At 28.6% G+C, this 15,348-nt stretch overlaps 1 protein-coding gene and 1 non-coding gene across 2 annotated transcripts; one reads left to right on the top strand and one right to left on the bottom strand.

Annotated features, from left to right (window-relative positions):
* The first annotated feature begins 1,243 nt into the window (after window positions 1-1,243).
* On the top strand, window positions 1,244-1,327 carry TRNAL-CAA. The gene has a single exon. It is a non-coding gene; the product is annotated as a tRNA-Leu (tRNA).
* A 3,648-nt stretch (window positions 1,328-4,975) lies between these two features.
* Window positions 4,976-6,347, bottom strand: LOC114386400 (probable membrane-associated kinase regulator 6). The gene is made up of 2 exons (XM_028346404.1): window positions 5,402-6,347; window positions 4,976-5,300 (listed from the first exon to the last, which is right to left on the bottom strand). The coding sequence occupies exons 1-2, from the start codon at window positions 6,024-6,026 to the stop codon at window positions 5,293-5,295; spliced, it is 633 nt and encodes a 210-aa protein (XP_028202205.1). The 5' UTR covers window positions 6,027-6,347; the 3' UTR covers window positions 4,976-5,292.
* Window positions 6,348-15,348: the final 9,001 nt, after the last annotated feature.

The following is a 15,348-nucleotide window of genomic DNA, read 5'->3' on the forward strand; positions in this document are numbered from 1 at the left end:
TATCTTTTAAATATTTATTAAATTTATTTTTTTATTGATTTTACATAAGGTGAAATTTTATTTACCATACTAATTAACATAATAAAAGATTGATGTTTCCTAAGTACATGCCATTTTTTTTATTTTATTTTAGATTTGGATGAAAATATTTTAATATATAATATAAGATTAATAATACGATGTCCAATATGAAAAAAAATACAATAATTAAAATTAAAAACAACTACTAGTCTATTACCTAACTTTTAAACTTTCAACTAATTTTTTAATTTTCATTTTAACTTTTTAAATACTTCTACCAAACACATTCTTAACCTATTACTTGGGCCTTTGACCGTGAATAAATATCCACCTCAATTTTGGAATTCACTAGTTCAAATTCATATAAATACCAAGAAATTTGTAACAAAATATAAATACCAAGAATTTTTCCACCCAATTTTTTTCCCTCGGTGTCATTTCCTAACCTACAAGAGAAGAAGGAATGGTAGGGTTATGAATTGGGCCCACTAATGAGCTAGGCCCATTGGCTAATTTGGCTAACCCCTTTTCTTGATTGGACCAGGTGTGAACAATATCCAATAAATAATTATCACACAATTATTTTTTGGTTTGTATTAAGAATATTCTTCAACCGATATAGTTTGACACTATTTTTTAGATTACCGAAATAAATTTTGTTTCTTTTAGAAAAGTCTTGTTTATGCATAACAAAGAATCAAACTACTAATATGTTTAAAGATTCCAACTATGTATACTGTATTAACTGTGTGCTTAACCCCCTTAAAAAAAACTGTGTGCTTAACTGTAAATATTATACAGTATAACAGATATCCTATCCCTTAAACTGAAAAGAAAAGGAGAGTGAAATGTATTCAGTGAAGAATTAAAAAAGAAAAAAAATAGTGAAGTATGTTTAGATGTGTTTTGAATTGTGCGTATGAAAAAATATCTATAAAAAAATATTAATCCCTTAAATAGATCTTACTATTTTAAAGGATTAATCTTTGACCTTAGACTAAGAATACTCTGATTTAATAAAAAAAATGTAGAAAAAAAAAACAAGTGAAGAAAAAAGACGTTGAAGTTTTAATAAATAATACTAATCAGGTGGGAGTATGACCAAAAAACCCATGACACACTCTTAACAGTGTTAGGATGGCATTGAGGGATTTTATAAATAATAATAATAATAATGAAAAAATAAGGTATAAATATAATGGACAAAGCATAAGATGTAAGAGTCAGGATGGCCGAGTGGTCTAAGGCGCCAGACTCAAGTTCTGGTCCTCGTGAGAGGGCGTGGGTTCAAATCCCACTTCTGACAATTCTTTTTTCTTCTTTTTTAAAGGTTTGGGCTATGTTGGATTGTGGCCCATTTCGAATCCATTCCGTTGGACCCAGATGGTATCTATGAGAAATAACGAGTTGTTCACCTCAAAAGTAAATAAAATAATAGTTTCCATTTTTATATTCCAAATATTTAATTAGCAACTAATAATTTAAGGAAAAAATAAGGTTTTATGTAGAGGAAAAATAACAGATGACTAAATTTATTTAATTTTTAAAATAATACAGGGGTTAGAGAAACTTTTGAAGATTATATTTATGCACACACGATTCAAATTAAAAAGATAACTTCCACATATGTTTTTAAAGCTTCAATTTTTTTTTCTCTTCTAGTTGTCTTCAAATTAAAGGAAATAACACTACTACAAAGTTGAAAACCAACAGGAAATAATAATTCTAAAGAATTGATTGAGTGGAGTATATCTAATAGATTTTAGTTTTGAACCGTTTTTTGTCTTCGGGATGGATAAATATAACTCTATAAGTATATGTATATCTTTTTAAGTATTCTTTAAGTTTTGTGAATTTTTTTTTCTTTCATTAATTATTAAGTGGTTTATAACTATAATATTTTTATGATTTGAATTTATACATAACACGTTGAAATTTTTAAAATTTATAAGAGAAAATTAATAACATGTAACTATATGTCATACGAAAATTCTTAATCGAATAACCTAACACTGGTGTGTCATTCTCTCTCCTAAATTTTCCAATCTAAGAAAAAGAAGGAAATTAATAATAGAACCGACAAGAGGATGAAGGTCATCTGAATTCCATGACAATCAATGACTCCATAACATAATCCAGAACATTCCTTTGCAATACAAGCATGTTCTTTAGTTTGTCGTATTGGCAACATTTTAATCTCTAATTGAGCTGTGTAAAGCATATTTTCTCTTCTGGCCGAAGAGCTACATCCAAATTTGAGTCTAGTCATCTTATTCTGCAACTGCATATAACTGTAAGAAAATGATAACATGAACAGCATGGAAGTGACACAAAAGGGAACACTGGTCCCCAACCATGTTCTTTTCATTTGGGACCCTTCACGAGGTCGAGGTGTGCCATATCCCTTGAACAAAAATTAAATATGTTTTATTTATGCAAAAAAAAAAATTATCACTTTGCTCTTATTAATATGCCACGTGTGCATCACGTGGTTGGTTGAAATTTCACCATGCACTTGCAACAACAAGGGTATATATATATATAGTGCACATGCCATTAACAGTTTTTGAAATGACCATTTCTGGCATAGAAAGAAGTAGGTGCATTTACATCCCATGAAAAAATGTGTAGTTATTTTCATGCACCAAATCTCATTGATTTTTTTACTTTTGGTTATTCACTGATATAGGATCAATCACAAGCCGCAATAACAATAGGATTAATCACAAGCCACAATTAATAACAATATCCAAAACAATGCCTCTGTAACCTGTTGTGGCCACTAACTAGTAATGTTTACATGTTCTATATGCCTTAGCCATATATAAATATAAACAAGTATATACATATATATCAATCAGCACAAAGAACGTCCTATAATTTTCACAACTATTAGTGTTACATTGCTTCTTGCATGAGAAGGGGAGTTAGATATTTTATCTTTGAGGAAAAGGGCTAATAAAGTTTAGAATTGACAATTTTTATTTTTATTTTTTGTGATCAATGATTTATTAAACAATTACAATCAAAAATGAAAAATAAAATAAAAAATTGTTGGGGCCATGGCAACCGCCAGCCAAGTAGCCTCCACTATTGGGTTGCCCTATTTGTCAAGAGCATGTTTGAACAGAGGCCACAATGAGTGGGATGGGCAGTGATTTTATGATCACAATTAAGCTAAAATGGAAGTGTAGTGACATCTTGTCCACATTAGTTAGGAAAGCTTCAAGGAATACTTGGAGAGAGGGTAAGTGATAAACCAATTAATGTCACTTTCTAGTGGTTCATCATAGGATAAGGAACAAACATATAGTTCAACAAGAGAACAAAGAATGTAAATTAGCTGCAGGAATAATGGTGATGGAATCACCTATGGATTTTTCTCCCAACATTGTTTGTCCCTTTGTGCCCTCCTTGTCTGCCTTATTTTTCAAAGGGTAGCATATGACAACCTTCTCTTTGTGTGCCAAGAATTAGTAAATGTCAATGACATAAATGAGTACTCACACTAATAGAGTAGTTGGAAATATATCAAGTTTCCTGTGTAAAATCTTCAGGTTGACCTTTTAGCATGTTCACTCAAAAATGATCCACAGAAGACTCTGGTGACTTTGTGTTCTATTGCATAGGTTCCCTAAGTATTTCACTTTTAGAGATTAATACGTCATTTTTAAAATGGAGAGTAATGATACATGAATTATCTTTTCTTTTAAATATTTCTTATTTTTTTTCTATCTCTCTCATGGAAAATGTTTGATAGACACCCCAAATATTATCTAACACTTAGATAGAAAAAGAAGAAAAAAATATATAAGTATGATAAGATTTATGATGTAATAAAAAAATGAAGAGAAATGAAAAATATGATGTTTAAAAGAAAAGGTGGTTCATGTATGATTTCTCATTTAAAATGATGGGATATGCCCTAGTCATGACTATGCCAAAGGTTTTTCAAAACTTTTGGAGTAGATAAGAGTTCTGTTATTTGAATATAAAAAATTAATGTAGTATTCTTAAGGAGGTAATTCCTTGTCAATTGGGTACGAGTAGGATAATTAGATAAATAATAATAAAAAAATTTAAATATTTAATGTAATTGCATATTCAAGCTCAAAATTGACATTATTGGTTAAACTTAAAAATATCATGTTAGTTAATTCATATATTTGGTGGTATATAATTATAACTACTTTTTTACTTATTCTTTTTTATCTTTTTCATATGCATGCATCTCAAAAATACACTTTGTAATCAAAGGAGACAATATTTCGTTTTACTTTTTTATTGCTCATAATAAAACATTACACAATATAGTTGATTACTTGAGGAAAACAAAATTCTATCCCAAAAATGTTGTGAATGTGAAACATTGACAAATTAAAATTTTGATATTATTGTATTTTATTCTTTTGGATTTTCATTGATCATATAGTTTATATTCCAACAAATATATTTTTGGCTCCATCCTTGACCTTGGTGGTTTATTGCAAATGCAACCTTTTGAAAGTAGCTTCAACTGGTGAACATTCTAACAGGGGAGCAATCAGATTAAGCTAGTGGATGCTTAATGTAGCAGCCACATAAGCCACTCTTGCACGAAGTGTCGCCCTAGCATGATAGCTTGTATCATAGAGGCACAAAAATAAGGTTCTTTCAAAAGCATAAGGCATTAGGATCAGAGGTTTCCCTACCTATAGCCTCTAGGAAATAACATTGAGAAAGGGAAAGAAATATTACTCAAGAAAGAGAATACTTTATTAGCTACAAACCAGAATTTTTTGACAATTCAAGTTGTTAAAAGATTTAAGTTCTCTGTCAAATTCTTGTCATGGTTCACACTTCACAAATTGGACATCCTTTTTTCTCTTGGCAGAGATGCAAGAAATATCAAGTTCATTGCTTAGGGTAACCTTGATCTAAAAGAAAATTTTATTGACATCATAAATAAACTAAAAAGAGGGAAGGAGATGAAATTTAGTCTAATAAAATATAAATGAGATACATAATTTGTGATACTAATTATTTCCGTACAAAATCAAGAAGAAATAGGATCTAACATTTCCTTAAATTTGATAGTCTAAATCCCATAACTTGTATCTACCAAAATGCCCTGCTTGTTTCAGCAGAGAAATAAGTTACATTCAAGAGAGAAGAAGAGAGAAACTTGACTAAGAAAAAATTGGAATGCTGAATCAGCCACCAATGACCATAGTTTCTAGGAGCTCTCCACTTCCTTCTTCTACAATTCACTTCTCTTTACCTGAGGAAGAATCATTTTCCTGAAAAGAGGAAGAGAATTAATTTAATTTTCTAAATGTGTATATGTACAAAAACACAAACAAGCTAAAATAGAAATAAATAAAAAAAAGAATGACTATACCTATTGATCTCTTGCAATGAAGAACTGCTTCATAAATTGAGTTCTCATGATCATGCAAATCACCAATACCAGTTGCTGCAATTGTTGGTTTTGGTGATGAACCTTTTTGTGGACTGGTCAAGCATTTAACTTGCCAATCTGTCTTATCAATATCATCAACTCTAATGCTCTTCCTTGACCTCCCTACTCTCTGCCTTAATTGGTTGACATACCTAAAGAAGTCCACAAAAGTTCTCCTTGTTGACTTTCTCCACTTTGTAAGCAATCCATGATGAATTTCCATAGCTCTTTGAGAAAAAGTCCTAGAAGAAAAAGAAGAACTAAGCTTGGTTTGAGTGGGATCTGGTGTGTTGCAAAACTCTACTTTGGAAGGGTCAACAAACATAGGCCTTAGAAGACCATCAGAGAAAATTTCATCAGCAGGAACAAGAACAAGAGGTGAGTGAGGGACAGAAATATCAAAATTGAAGTTAAATTCCTCACAACTTTTTTTCACACTGAAGTTGAATTCTTCTTCTGAGGTGCCTCCATAGGAACTATAAGTGGGGGGGGATTTATTACAATTTGATAACCAACTGTATGAAAAACTCTCACTGGCTAGAGGCACTGATGAGGGTGGTTCCATTATTTTGCCAAGGATTTAAACTAAGCAAGCAATGATGAATAAAAAAAGACTTAATATACTCCTAAGGACAAACTGATGTTATTGATAGCTTATAGTGACAAAACAATGGTGACCACAAGGGGAAAGTTTGTCTATTCTATCAAGGTCAAGTAGGGAACAAATGGAACAACATAAATGCAAAATTGTATCCACTTTAAGTAGTAAAAGTTTAGCTAGCTTTCTCATCTATATAGTTATTGTAGTCTACAAATTCTTCTGGACAGAAAGACATACGATCAACAAATGAAAGTTTAGCATGCTTTCTGTCTTTATACTTTGTAAGAAAATGTAGTAACTTGAATTTGCTTCATAGCCTTTATTATTTCAAGCAAGTATCTGTCACACCAAATAATAATAATAAGGAGCGTGATGATTGGCATGTTTTATGATGTAAAACGGGGGTTTTGAATTTTGACGTATGAACAGCATGATAAATGTCATAAAGTATGGTATGAAAAGTTTTTTTTTTTTGGTATATTATAATTTCTTTTTTTGGTAATGAGTATAAAAAGTATTTGAATGGTACTAAAGAAATTCTTAATTGAATGCGTCTTGTGTAAAATATTTACGCGTAATATAATTTTGAAAAAAAATAGCCTAATTATTGAGCTCCGCGTAACCTGATTTGAAAGTTTTGCATTAAAATGCAAGAGGAGCACGTGAAAGTTGTATTTGCCAAAAGGGAATGGATTACACAACCCTGCTATCTCCCCCAAATTCCGATTTAAAGTTTTTTTTTTTTTGCAAATACTATTTTTTTTCCATAAAGACCACACTTATTTTACACGAGAGAAAATCTTTTTGGAATAGGACAAAACTGTATCCTTACAAAATATTTAATGTAACTCGATATTTATGTTCAAACTTAAGAACACTTATTAAACAAGAACAACTTTGTGTCAGTTTTTATAAAAAAAAAATATTATTATATCTAAAATATAAAAATCATTTAACACATATTTTAAAGTAATTATTATATTTAATAAGATGAATTTAAGGTATCTTATTTAGTGGTTTTGGAACATTCGTTCTCGAGATTCTAAAACCTTTCCTCTATTGATGTCTATTTCATCACACACTTTTTTTTATATACAAATGTTAGTATTGAACCCGCGGCCTTATTTCATCTCACACTGATAAGGGAATCTCACAATTTTATGCCTAAAGTTTGAAATAGCAATCACAAATTATTGAAAGGAAGTACTTGTAACAGAAATAAGGTCGACCTTTACCGAAGCATCAACCTGTTCATCCATGAAGGCCTAATTTCCCCCACAAAAAGAAAGGATAACGGAAAACCAAGATAGAAACATGCCCCCACAATATTTTAATATAATATGAATCAAACATAATAGAATTATAGAAGCATAAAACAACAGAAACATAAACAACCAGAAAAAAAGGTTAGTGGCTATGTCTCCCCAACCAACTGAAACTTAGCTTTCTGCTGAGATACAAAGAGAGAGGCTACAATCTTAGTCCACACTTGACAGATCAATGCCTTTTCCACTTACACACATACACATTTTTACACAGAAGAAAAACAAAAAAAGGTTTCTAACTGTTATGGTTTGCGAAACATTTGCTTTAAAACTTTTCACTTGCCAAAGTTTAGTCAAATCAAAACTCTGTTCATTCTCTCAAGGGTCGTTTTTTGTTTAAACAGAACAAGTGGATGATAACACCAACAACAGCCATAAGGCTATCAAGATACATCCTAACTGAAAAACTGATGAAGCCAAAAGAATAACTTTGTAGTTGACACTTAAAAGCCAAAGTTGTGGTTGATTTTTCAGATAGCTACATGAACATGTATTGATAAATATCTTTAGTGCACTGCATTGTTAGGCTTACTGCATTTGAGATATTGTCCACTTTTGCTTTTTTCTGTGGACTTTCACGAATTTGACCTTAAAAGATGTCTCATCAATTTAAGATCAAAGAAGAAGGGTGTTTATAAACTATCCTTGATCTTAATTTCTATGCAATGTTAGGAATTTTTGGTGTACTGAAACAATAGTTCCAATTGGGACTAAGAGACTAAAGACTTTGGCAACCTCCACGTGTGGCCTAGGCCCTCCTAATATCAATATTCTAATCTTAAGTCCGTTTGTTGTATTGTCAGACTCATCCCATCTGAAGTATTATCTGCTTTGACTCTTGGCTAAGTTAGGTTAAGGAAAGAGAATATGTATAAACTACCCTTACCCTTAATTCCTTAGCAAAGTGAGATGACTTTTTTGGTGTTCCCTAACAAAGAAGTGACATTGAAACAATTGCTTGTCATTTGTCTGTGTCAAGTTACGACGTATCAGGATTTTGTTGGTAAAAGATAATTTCTTGGATTTAAACATAATTATTTCCACTATCTCTAAGGACAACAATGCTAAGATTCCATGCACCACAGTCAGCTAAACTATCATGTAAAGTAGAAAATATAAGGAGAATAGGACGAATGAGGTACTGTGCTAAATTATTTCTTTAATAGAAAGTGTAAAACATAGTCGGCAGTATTTCAAGCTGATACATTGGATCGAGGAGGGTATAAATTTTTTTCATTTGAAGACTCCCTTTTGAAGTTATTCACTTTCTGAAAGCAAAAATTGACATAGACAGCCACCATGAAGATTGATCACAACAATCGTTTCTACTTGGTTTTTCTCTTCTAAAAACTGAGAATGCAAGGAAAGTTAGCCTCTTCCATTTGATCTTTGTCTTTGTTCACATCTGGGAAGATAAACATGTGAACAATGTCAAAATCAAATTTCAAAGAGAGGCACTCTTAAGTGTTTTTCTGTCGTGAAGCCAACAATTAACAAATGAGTATTCTGTGTTCCTAATATATAGAAGTACTCTCAAGTCTCAAAGGTGGAAAGATAGTGGCAGAAATTTAACTAGCACTAAACTAGAGCAAATAAAATTATGAGAGAAATTAGCAAAGTAGGCTTACTTTTGTTAAAGAAACCTATAATTAATAAGCTTGTACGCACTGCAAGTCTGCAACAGTGATTTGGCCCACATGCATGTATTTGTTCCCTTGTGCAAAATCTGATTCTTTTAGGCTGACCCAAGTAGATATTAGTCCAAAATGAATTTTTTAATTTTTAACTAAAAAAAATCACACGTGAATATTCCTCCCCAACTATTTATTTTATATTTAATAATCAATTAAGATTCAAATCTTAAACTACTTTATTGAGAGACACAAATTTTCCACTTATGTCAATCGTTATTAAATTCCCAAGTGCTGCATATCAATCCACATAAACCTACATGGACTACGGGTTAGGTGAACTGCAGGAGTATACCAACTTAATGGAGTAAGGACCTAACCAAAATCTATTAATTTTAGGAAAGTTATCAACGTACACCCTATTTTTGGAAGAAAGTTTAATAGATTTAAGATTATTATCCCAACTTTAATTTTATTAACTCTTTTTTATAAATTAAATTTTTTAATTATATGTCATGTAAAGATTGTTCACTATCATAAATAAGTGGCGCCCAGAACATGTAATAATGATTATATTCACGTAGGTAAGCATTACTCACTTTTTAACACACTTATTGTTATTATTGGTTAAAATTTATGTAAGTTTATACTAATTTGAGAAATAAGATTCACATGAATTTCATTAAACAGAAGATAATGTGTCAGAAAGAATGTTAGATAGTGAGCATTTCTCCAATCTTAATATTTATGTTCATGGTCCTATTGGCCAATTTTCATCTACACCATGTTCTAGCTAAGACCAATGGAGAGATGCATTCACTAAACCACTGTCATCATTTCGTTTTCAGGCTCTCAAAGATAAAGTCGGTGTTTGATGAGCAGTGAGCACACTCTTAGTCATCCACCCTCAGCTTAAAGGAAAAGAGTATTAGAGATATATATTGTTGTACCTCTTATTTTCTTATGATTAAAAATCGGATTATATGTGTGAAAGGACTTACATTCGATTCCTACATCATACATCATTGATGAATTTAAGTGTAATTAAGCTTTAAAATGAAGATTAATCTTGTGGTCGGTTCAAAGAATCAAAATTTGTAAAAATAATTTAGGATCTCATCCAGAAATCAAAATACCTTAATAATGATGATTAAGAAAAAAATATGACTATACTACTTGAGTTTGCATAACCAAAGTCCTCAAACTTAGATCTTTTTGTTTGTTCCTCAAGCATTTTCTTTGAAAATAATTTTGTTCAAAACAAACACTAGATATAGACACTTTGAAGTAAAATCTTGGTTTGATCCGTTGTGAGAAACTAATCTATTTCACTAAATCCTATTCTCATTGATAGTCCTCTGACATAGATCACCTGCAACTGTTTTTTAACTAAAATTTCAGTTTTCTAAAAAAAAAAAAGAAACTAAAATGTCAGTTAGTCAGTTGTACATGGCCTTGTATACCCAAGTAGCATATTTTTCCATGTCAAAACAAAGTCATAGCTTTAGCAGTTTGATTCACACATGGAGAAGAAAAAGAAGTAAAATAAAATAAAGGTGGAACAGGTTGAACTCCAATATGAGGGCGTAAAGATTATTTTGTAAGTTGTGGTGATAAGATTCCTCTATTTTTTATTGCTTGTTACGGTTTTCTTTTGTATTTAGGTTAAACTCATCAAATTTAGATAGGGCCTTGTTGATTTGGGCCCAGATTGTTATGGGCAAATATTGTGTCACTTTGTGCTGCATTAGTTTCTTCTTCTTTCTATATACATATAATAATAAAATGAATAAAAATCAATTTGAAATCATTTAGTTGACTTTTATGGAATTAAGTAATTAGTATTGGGTTTAATTTCTATTTGCCTCTAATTTTGTTTTGGGCTAACTTTATCTTTGAGAAAGTGAAAAATAATTTTAAAAAAGACTAAAATTAATAACCTCTTTATTTTTATTTATTTTATTTTTAGTTTTGTTACTGAGTATTTACTAACCTGCTTTCTAGTCACTGCATTGCCTAATCATTGTTTTGTATTATTTAAAGGCTTAAAATATATATTGATACTGGAAAAAAAATCATTTTGGTGTTACTTCTTAAAAAATTTCATTTTAACCCCTATAAAATTTAATATTTGTTGGTTTTAATCCATGTTGCTAATTAAAAATTTTAAATGATGATATAATCATGACATTCGCTGCCTAGTAACTTTCGCATGTAGTTTTTTTTTATAGTAAATTGCATTTCTAAATCCCTCCTCAATTATTTTGATGTTATCAATTATTTTGAATATGTAAAAATTTAAAAATATAATTTACTTAAAAAAATTATATATAACTGTTTTGTCAGACTTCTTTTTTTAGATGATTCAATTTTTCAAGGAACAAAATTATATTTAAGACTTATTTAAATTCTGAAGACTAAAAGATCATTTTGTTTCAATAAAAAGAGACTAATTTAGCTATAACAACTCGTTAATCTTACACTTTATTTTAGAATACTTGAACCGATAATTTTAAAATTCTCTTTTTATTAGCTGCTAAAAGGTAAGTCCTTGGAAAACAATTCATTTTAATAAAAAATTAATGTACATTATGATAACTTATTTATTTTATTAAAGAATAGAACATAATAGGGATTGAGAAATCCCTAGCAACAAGAAATTGAAATCTTTAACTTAGGAGTAATTGAATTCGGAAAATGATAACGAAAGGGGGATTTGTGTGTGTCTATGGGCTATTATACAAAAGAAGCAAATGAAATAGGAATGGGAATGTGATGGAGATGGGTGCAAATGCAAAGCGAAGTGGCTCTTGTTTCGTGTGGTGTGTTTTCCAAAGACCAAACTATACTTAATTTGAGGGTATTGCTTTGTTCACCCTATACAATTGTTACTCTAATCAATTCAAGTAATAGACTAATTATATTATAAAATTATTAATATTATCATATATATAATAAAATTTTTAATTTATATTTAATACACATGTAAATTTAAATAATAAATTTTATAATAATTAATCTTGATTTAATAATTAATCCATATTGGTTTCATGGATGATAAAAATAAAATTTCACTGATGGATTTAAGAACAATTGTGCTTGGTGCACAAAATAATACTCTTAATTCGAGCTTGTCAGGCCCAACAGACCCGGGCCCATTTTCTTGAACTTGAAGTGGTTTTTTTTTTTTTAAGAAAATAATTGGTTATGACAATTTCAAATTGTGAGAAATTGCATATAAAATTAAAAAAAAAATCCAAAATCAAATTTTAGTAACTAAAAACCGTCAAAAACTATGAAGCGGTCTTTTTTTAATTTCTCCGTTAGGACGATGTCTAATTTTTGTCATCTCAATGGAGAAACTAAAAAAATATCTGTTGAATTTGAGAAATTAAAAAAAAATTAATTTTAATTTGGAAGAGTAAAAAATTATAAATCCCAAATTTAATGTTAGCCTAATAATAATAAAGGGTTTAGATAATTTTACCAGAAGGTCTAAGTTCAAAGCTAGTTTTGTTAGACAAAAAAGAGTTAGTTAAACAATAATTATCTATTTGATTCATAACTTTGGAGTTCTAAATTTGGGTTAATTGTTAACTAAATTGTTTAATCAACTAAAATGTTGACAAACCATAAATGTTAACAAGTGCACAGTTGACATTAAATCATAGCAGCTCCATTGCTCGTTTTAGATAGAGTGGAAATGAATTCGGAATTAGTAGCATGTTCGCCTCAAGCGCCATATGAGGTGGGGCGAGTGTAAACATGAACCATTTATTCATGTTCAAGTTCAACAGTAATCGGCCAGCATTTTTGTTTTGCTGAAAGTAATATTCCAGCACCTTGAATGTATATAATTTAAAACAATTTATTTCATATCTAATAATTAATATTGATGATTTGATTTATATATATCATTATTGATATATTTGATGTGACAATAAATGTATATCACAATTTTTTCCCTTTCAATTTAATATAAATTATTAGCACTCATTCATAATCCCCCATCCCCTTTACCCCGTGAAAATAAGGTATTATGGTAACTAGTAATCATAAAACTAATTTTCGAGGAAATTATTAAAATAAGTTTTATTTCTTTCAATAAAATCTTCTTTCAACTCATGACATAAAATTTAAAAATTATAAAATTGATCTAATGATAAAAAAAAAGGAAGGGAGAAAGTGAGAGGTTGCAAATTCGATTTCTCTTCCAATAAAAAAATAATAACTAACATTTGTTAATAAAAAAAATACATAATAAAAAATCGCATTTATTAACATGTTTAAAGAACTAAGTCATCAAGTGAATTGTTAGTTCCTTTTTTTTCTGAATTTTATTATTATATTACACGTGTGTGCTTACAAACATATTCCCCTCTAAGAAATCTCAATCTCACCAGCTGTTATTTTCTTGGGTTCATATACAATTTTGTAAAGAGTGTCTTCGGACTAATTTCTTTAAAAAATATATATGAAGGCACTTCTCAATCTTCCATCAATTAAGTATTGTTTATATACAAAAACCAGGATTCCAATTCTTAACTGTGCTTAAGAGATATAAGTCCATCAACCACTTTGTTGGTGCTAGCAAGTTATTATTTCTTAGTACTTAATAAGCTAACTAAACCTTCAAGTTGTGGTTGATCCTTAGTCGTATATTAACATGAATGGACCCAAAAGTCTATGGGAGTAACATATAATGTCTAATTGGGAGGCTCTTTTGAGGACAGTAAATAAAACACGAACATAGTGAAATGACTTTATTATTATTCTTAAGTCAAAACCCATGTGTGTCTTTTATTTTTATCCAAGAAAACAAAACTATGTGTTTGTGCGGCGTGTCATGATTAATATACTTAACAAGAAACCATATCAGCAAGACACTTTTTGAATTTGGAATTTGATGGGTATATTCCATGGTTTGAAAATGATCATCAACGCATAAACATAAACGGGCCATCAGAGCATTGCATGCAAGGAATATTTTCAATTATTCTTACTCACCAAAAAACATGAAAAGATTTTAAAATATACGACGCATGTGTAAACTTTTTTTACATTATCATTCAATTATAATATATCATGTATTAACTTTTATAATATTTATTTTAAAACTCATATCAATAATAATATAAAATATACCAATGACAATTCACTTTTTTATCATTAAATAAAGGTTTGACTCATTAAAGTGCACATTTCTTTAAAAATATAGTTATATTTATTAAGAAAAATATATTTTAACATTTTATTTTTGAGAAAAGAGCTATGAATTAATAATATAAAATAATTTTATATTATTATTTAATTGTAAAATATCATATAAAATAAGTTTGATGACTTTTAAAAATTATCTTAAAAGTGATAGTACTGATAGATGATTTATGATTGAATCTCACTATAAAATTATTATATTATTACTAATCATTAAACTTTTTAATTTTTAGATAAAGAAAAACTTTAAAAATTATATTAATAATAAGGTTAAAATATATTTTTTGTTATTGTAAGTTGATATGTGACAAGTTTTGCGCATAAGTTAGATTTGAGTAAATTCAAATATATATATATATATATATATATATATATATATATATATATATTAACTTAACTTTCACTTGAATAAATCTTGACCATTGATGGAAATTTTAATTTTATAATAGTTATTGATATTTTTTTGTAACAATTGTATTTAATAAAACATTAAACTATTCACATTAATGCTATATAATATACAATTCTGATTATTAAAAAATAATTTTATACTTTTTATATTAAATACTAACATACTTTACAATTATAATAATTAAATTTTAGTACTAATTGAGATTTTAAAAAAATAGTTATTTTAAAATATATTTTACAAACAATAATAATTTAAATCTATGTTTTTATAATTTGGTTTTGTAAATACATAGTTAAATTTAAAATATTTCATAATATGCAATAAATTCAGGATATAAATTAATAAATTAATTAATAAATTATATATATATATATATATATATTAATTTACTTTTTTTAATCTAGCTATTACATATATTTCATAAACAATAATAATAATTAAAAGTAACGCATGTTGTTGATGGGTACATGAATTTTATATTAGTCGTTATTATTATCTACTCAAATTTAAATGACATAATTTTTAATAATAAATTTAATTATATTAAGTATTAACAAATATATAGTTGTTGACCAAATCATATATAACAAATTTAATTATATTAAATTGATATTTAATGATATTAAAACAATGTTTTTTAAACAAAGAATAAATTTGTTTTTAAACTCAATATTAATTACCAATATTAATATGTTACTAAA

Source organism: Glycine soja, chromosome 2 (assembly GCF_004193775.1).
Source record: "Glycine soja cultivar W05 chromosome 2, ASM419377v2, whole genome shotgun sequence".
NCBI classification, from domain to species: domain Eukaryota; kingdom Viridiplantae; phylum Streptophyta; class Magnoliopsida; order Fabales; family Fabaceae; genus Glycine; species Glycine soja.

Excerpts from the sequence above, each read along its gene's own strand:
- LOC114386400 (XM_028346404.1), bottom strand. The coding sequence starts at position 6,026 with ATGGAACCACCCTCATCAGTGCCTCTAGCCAGTGAGAGTTTTTCATAC.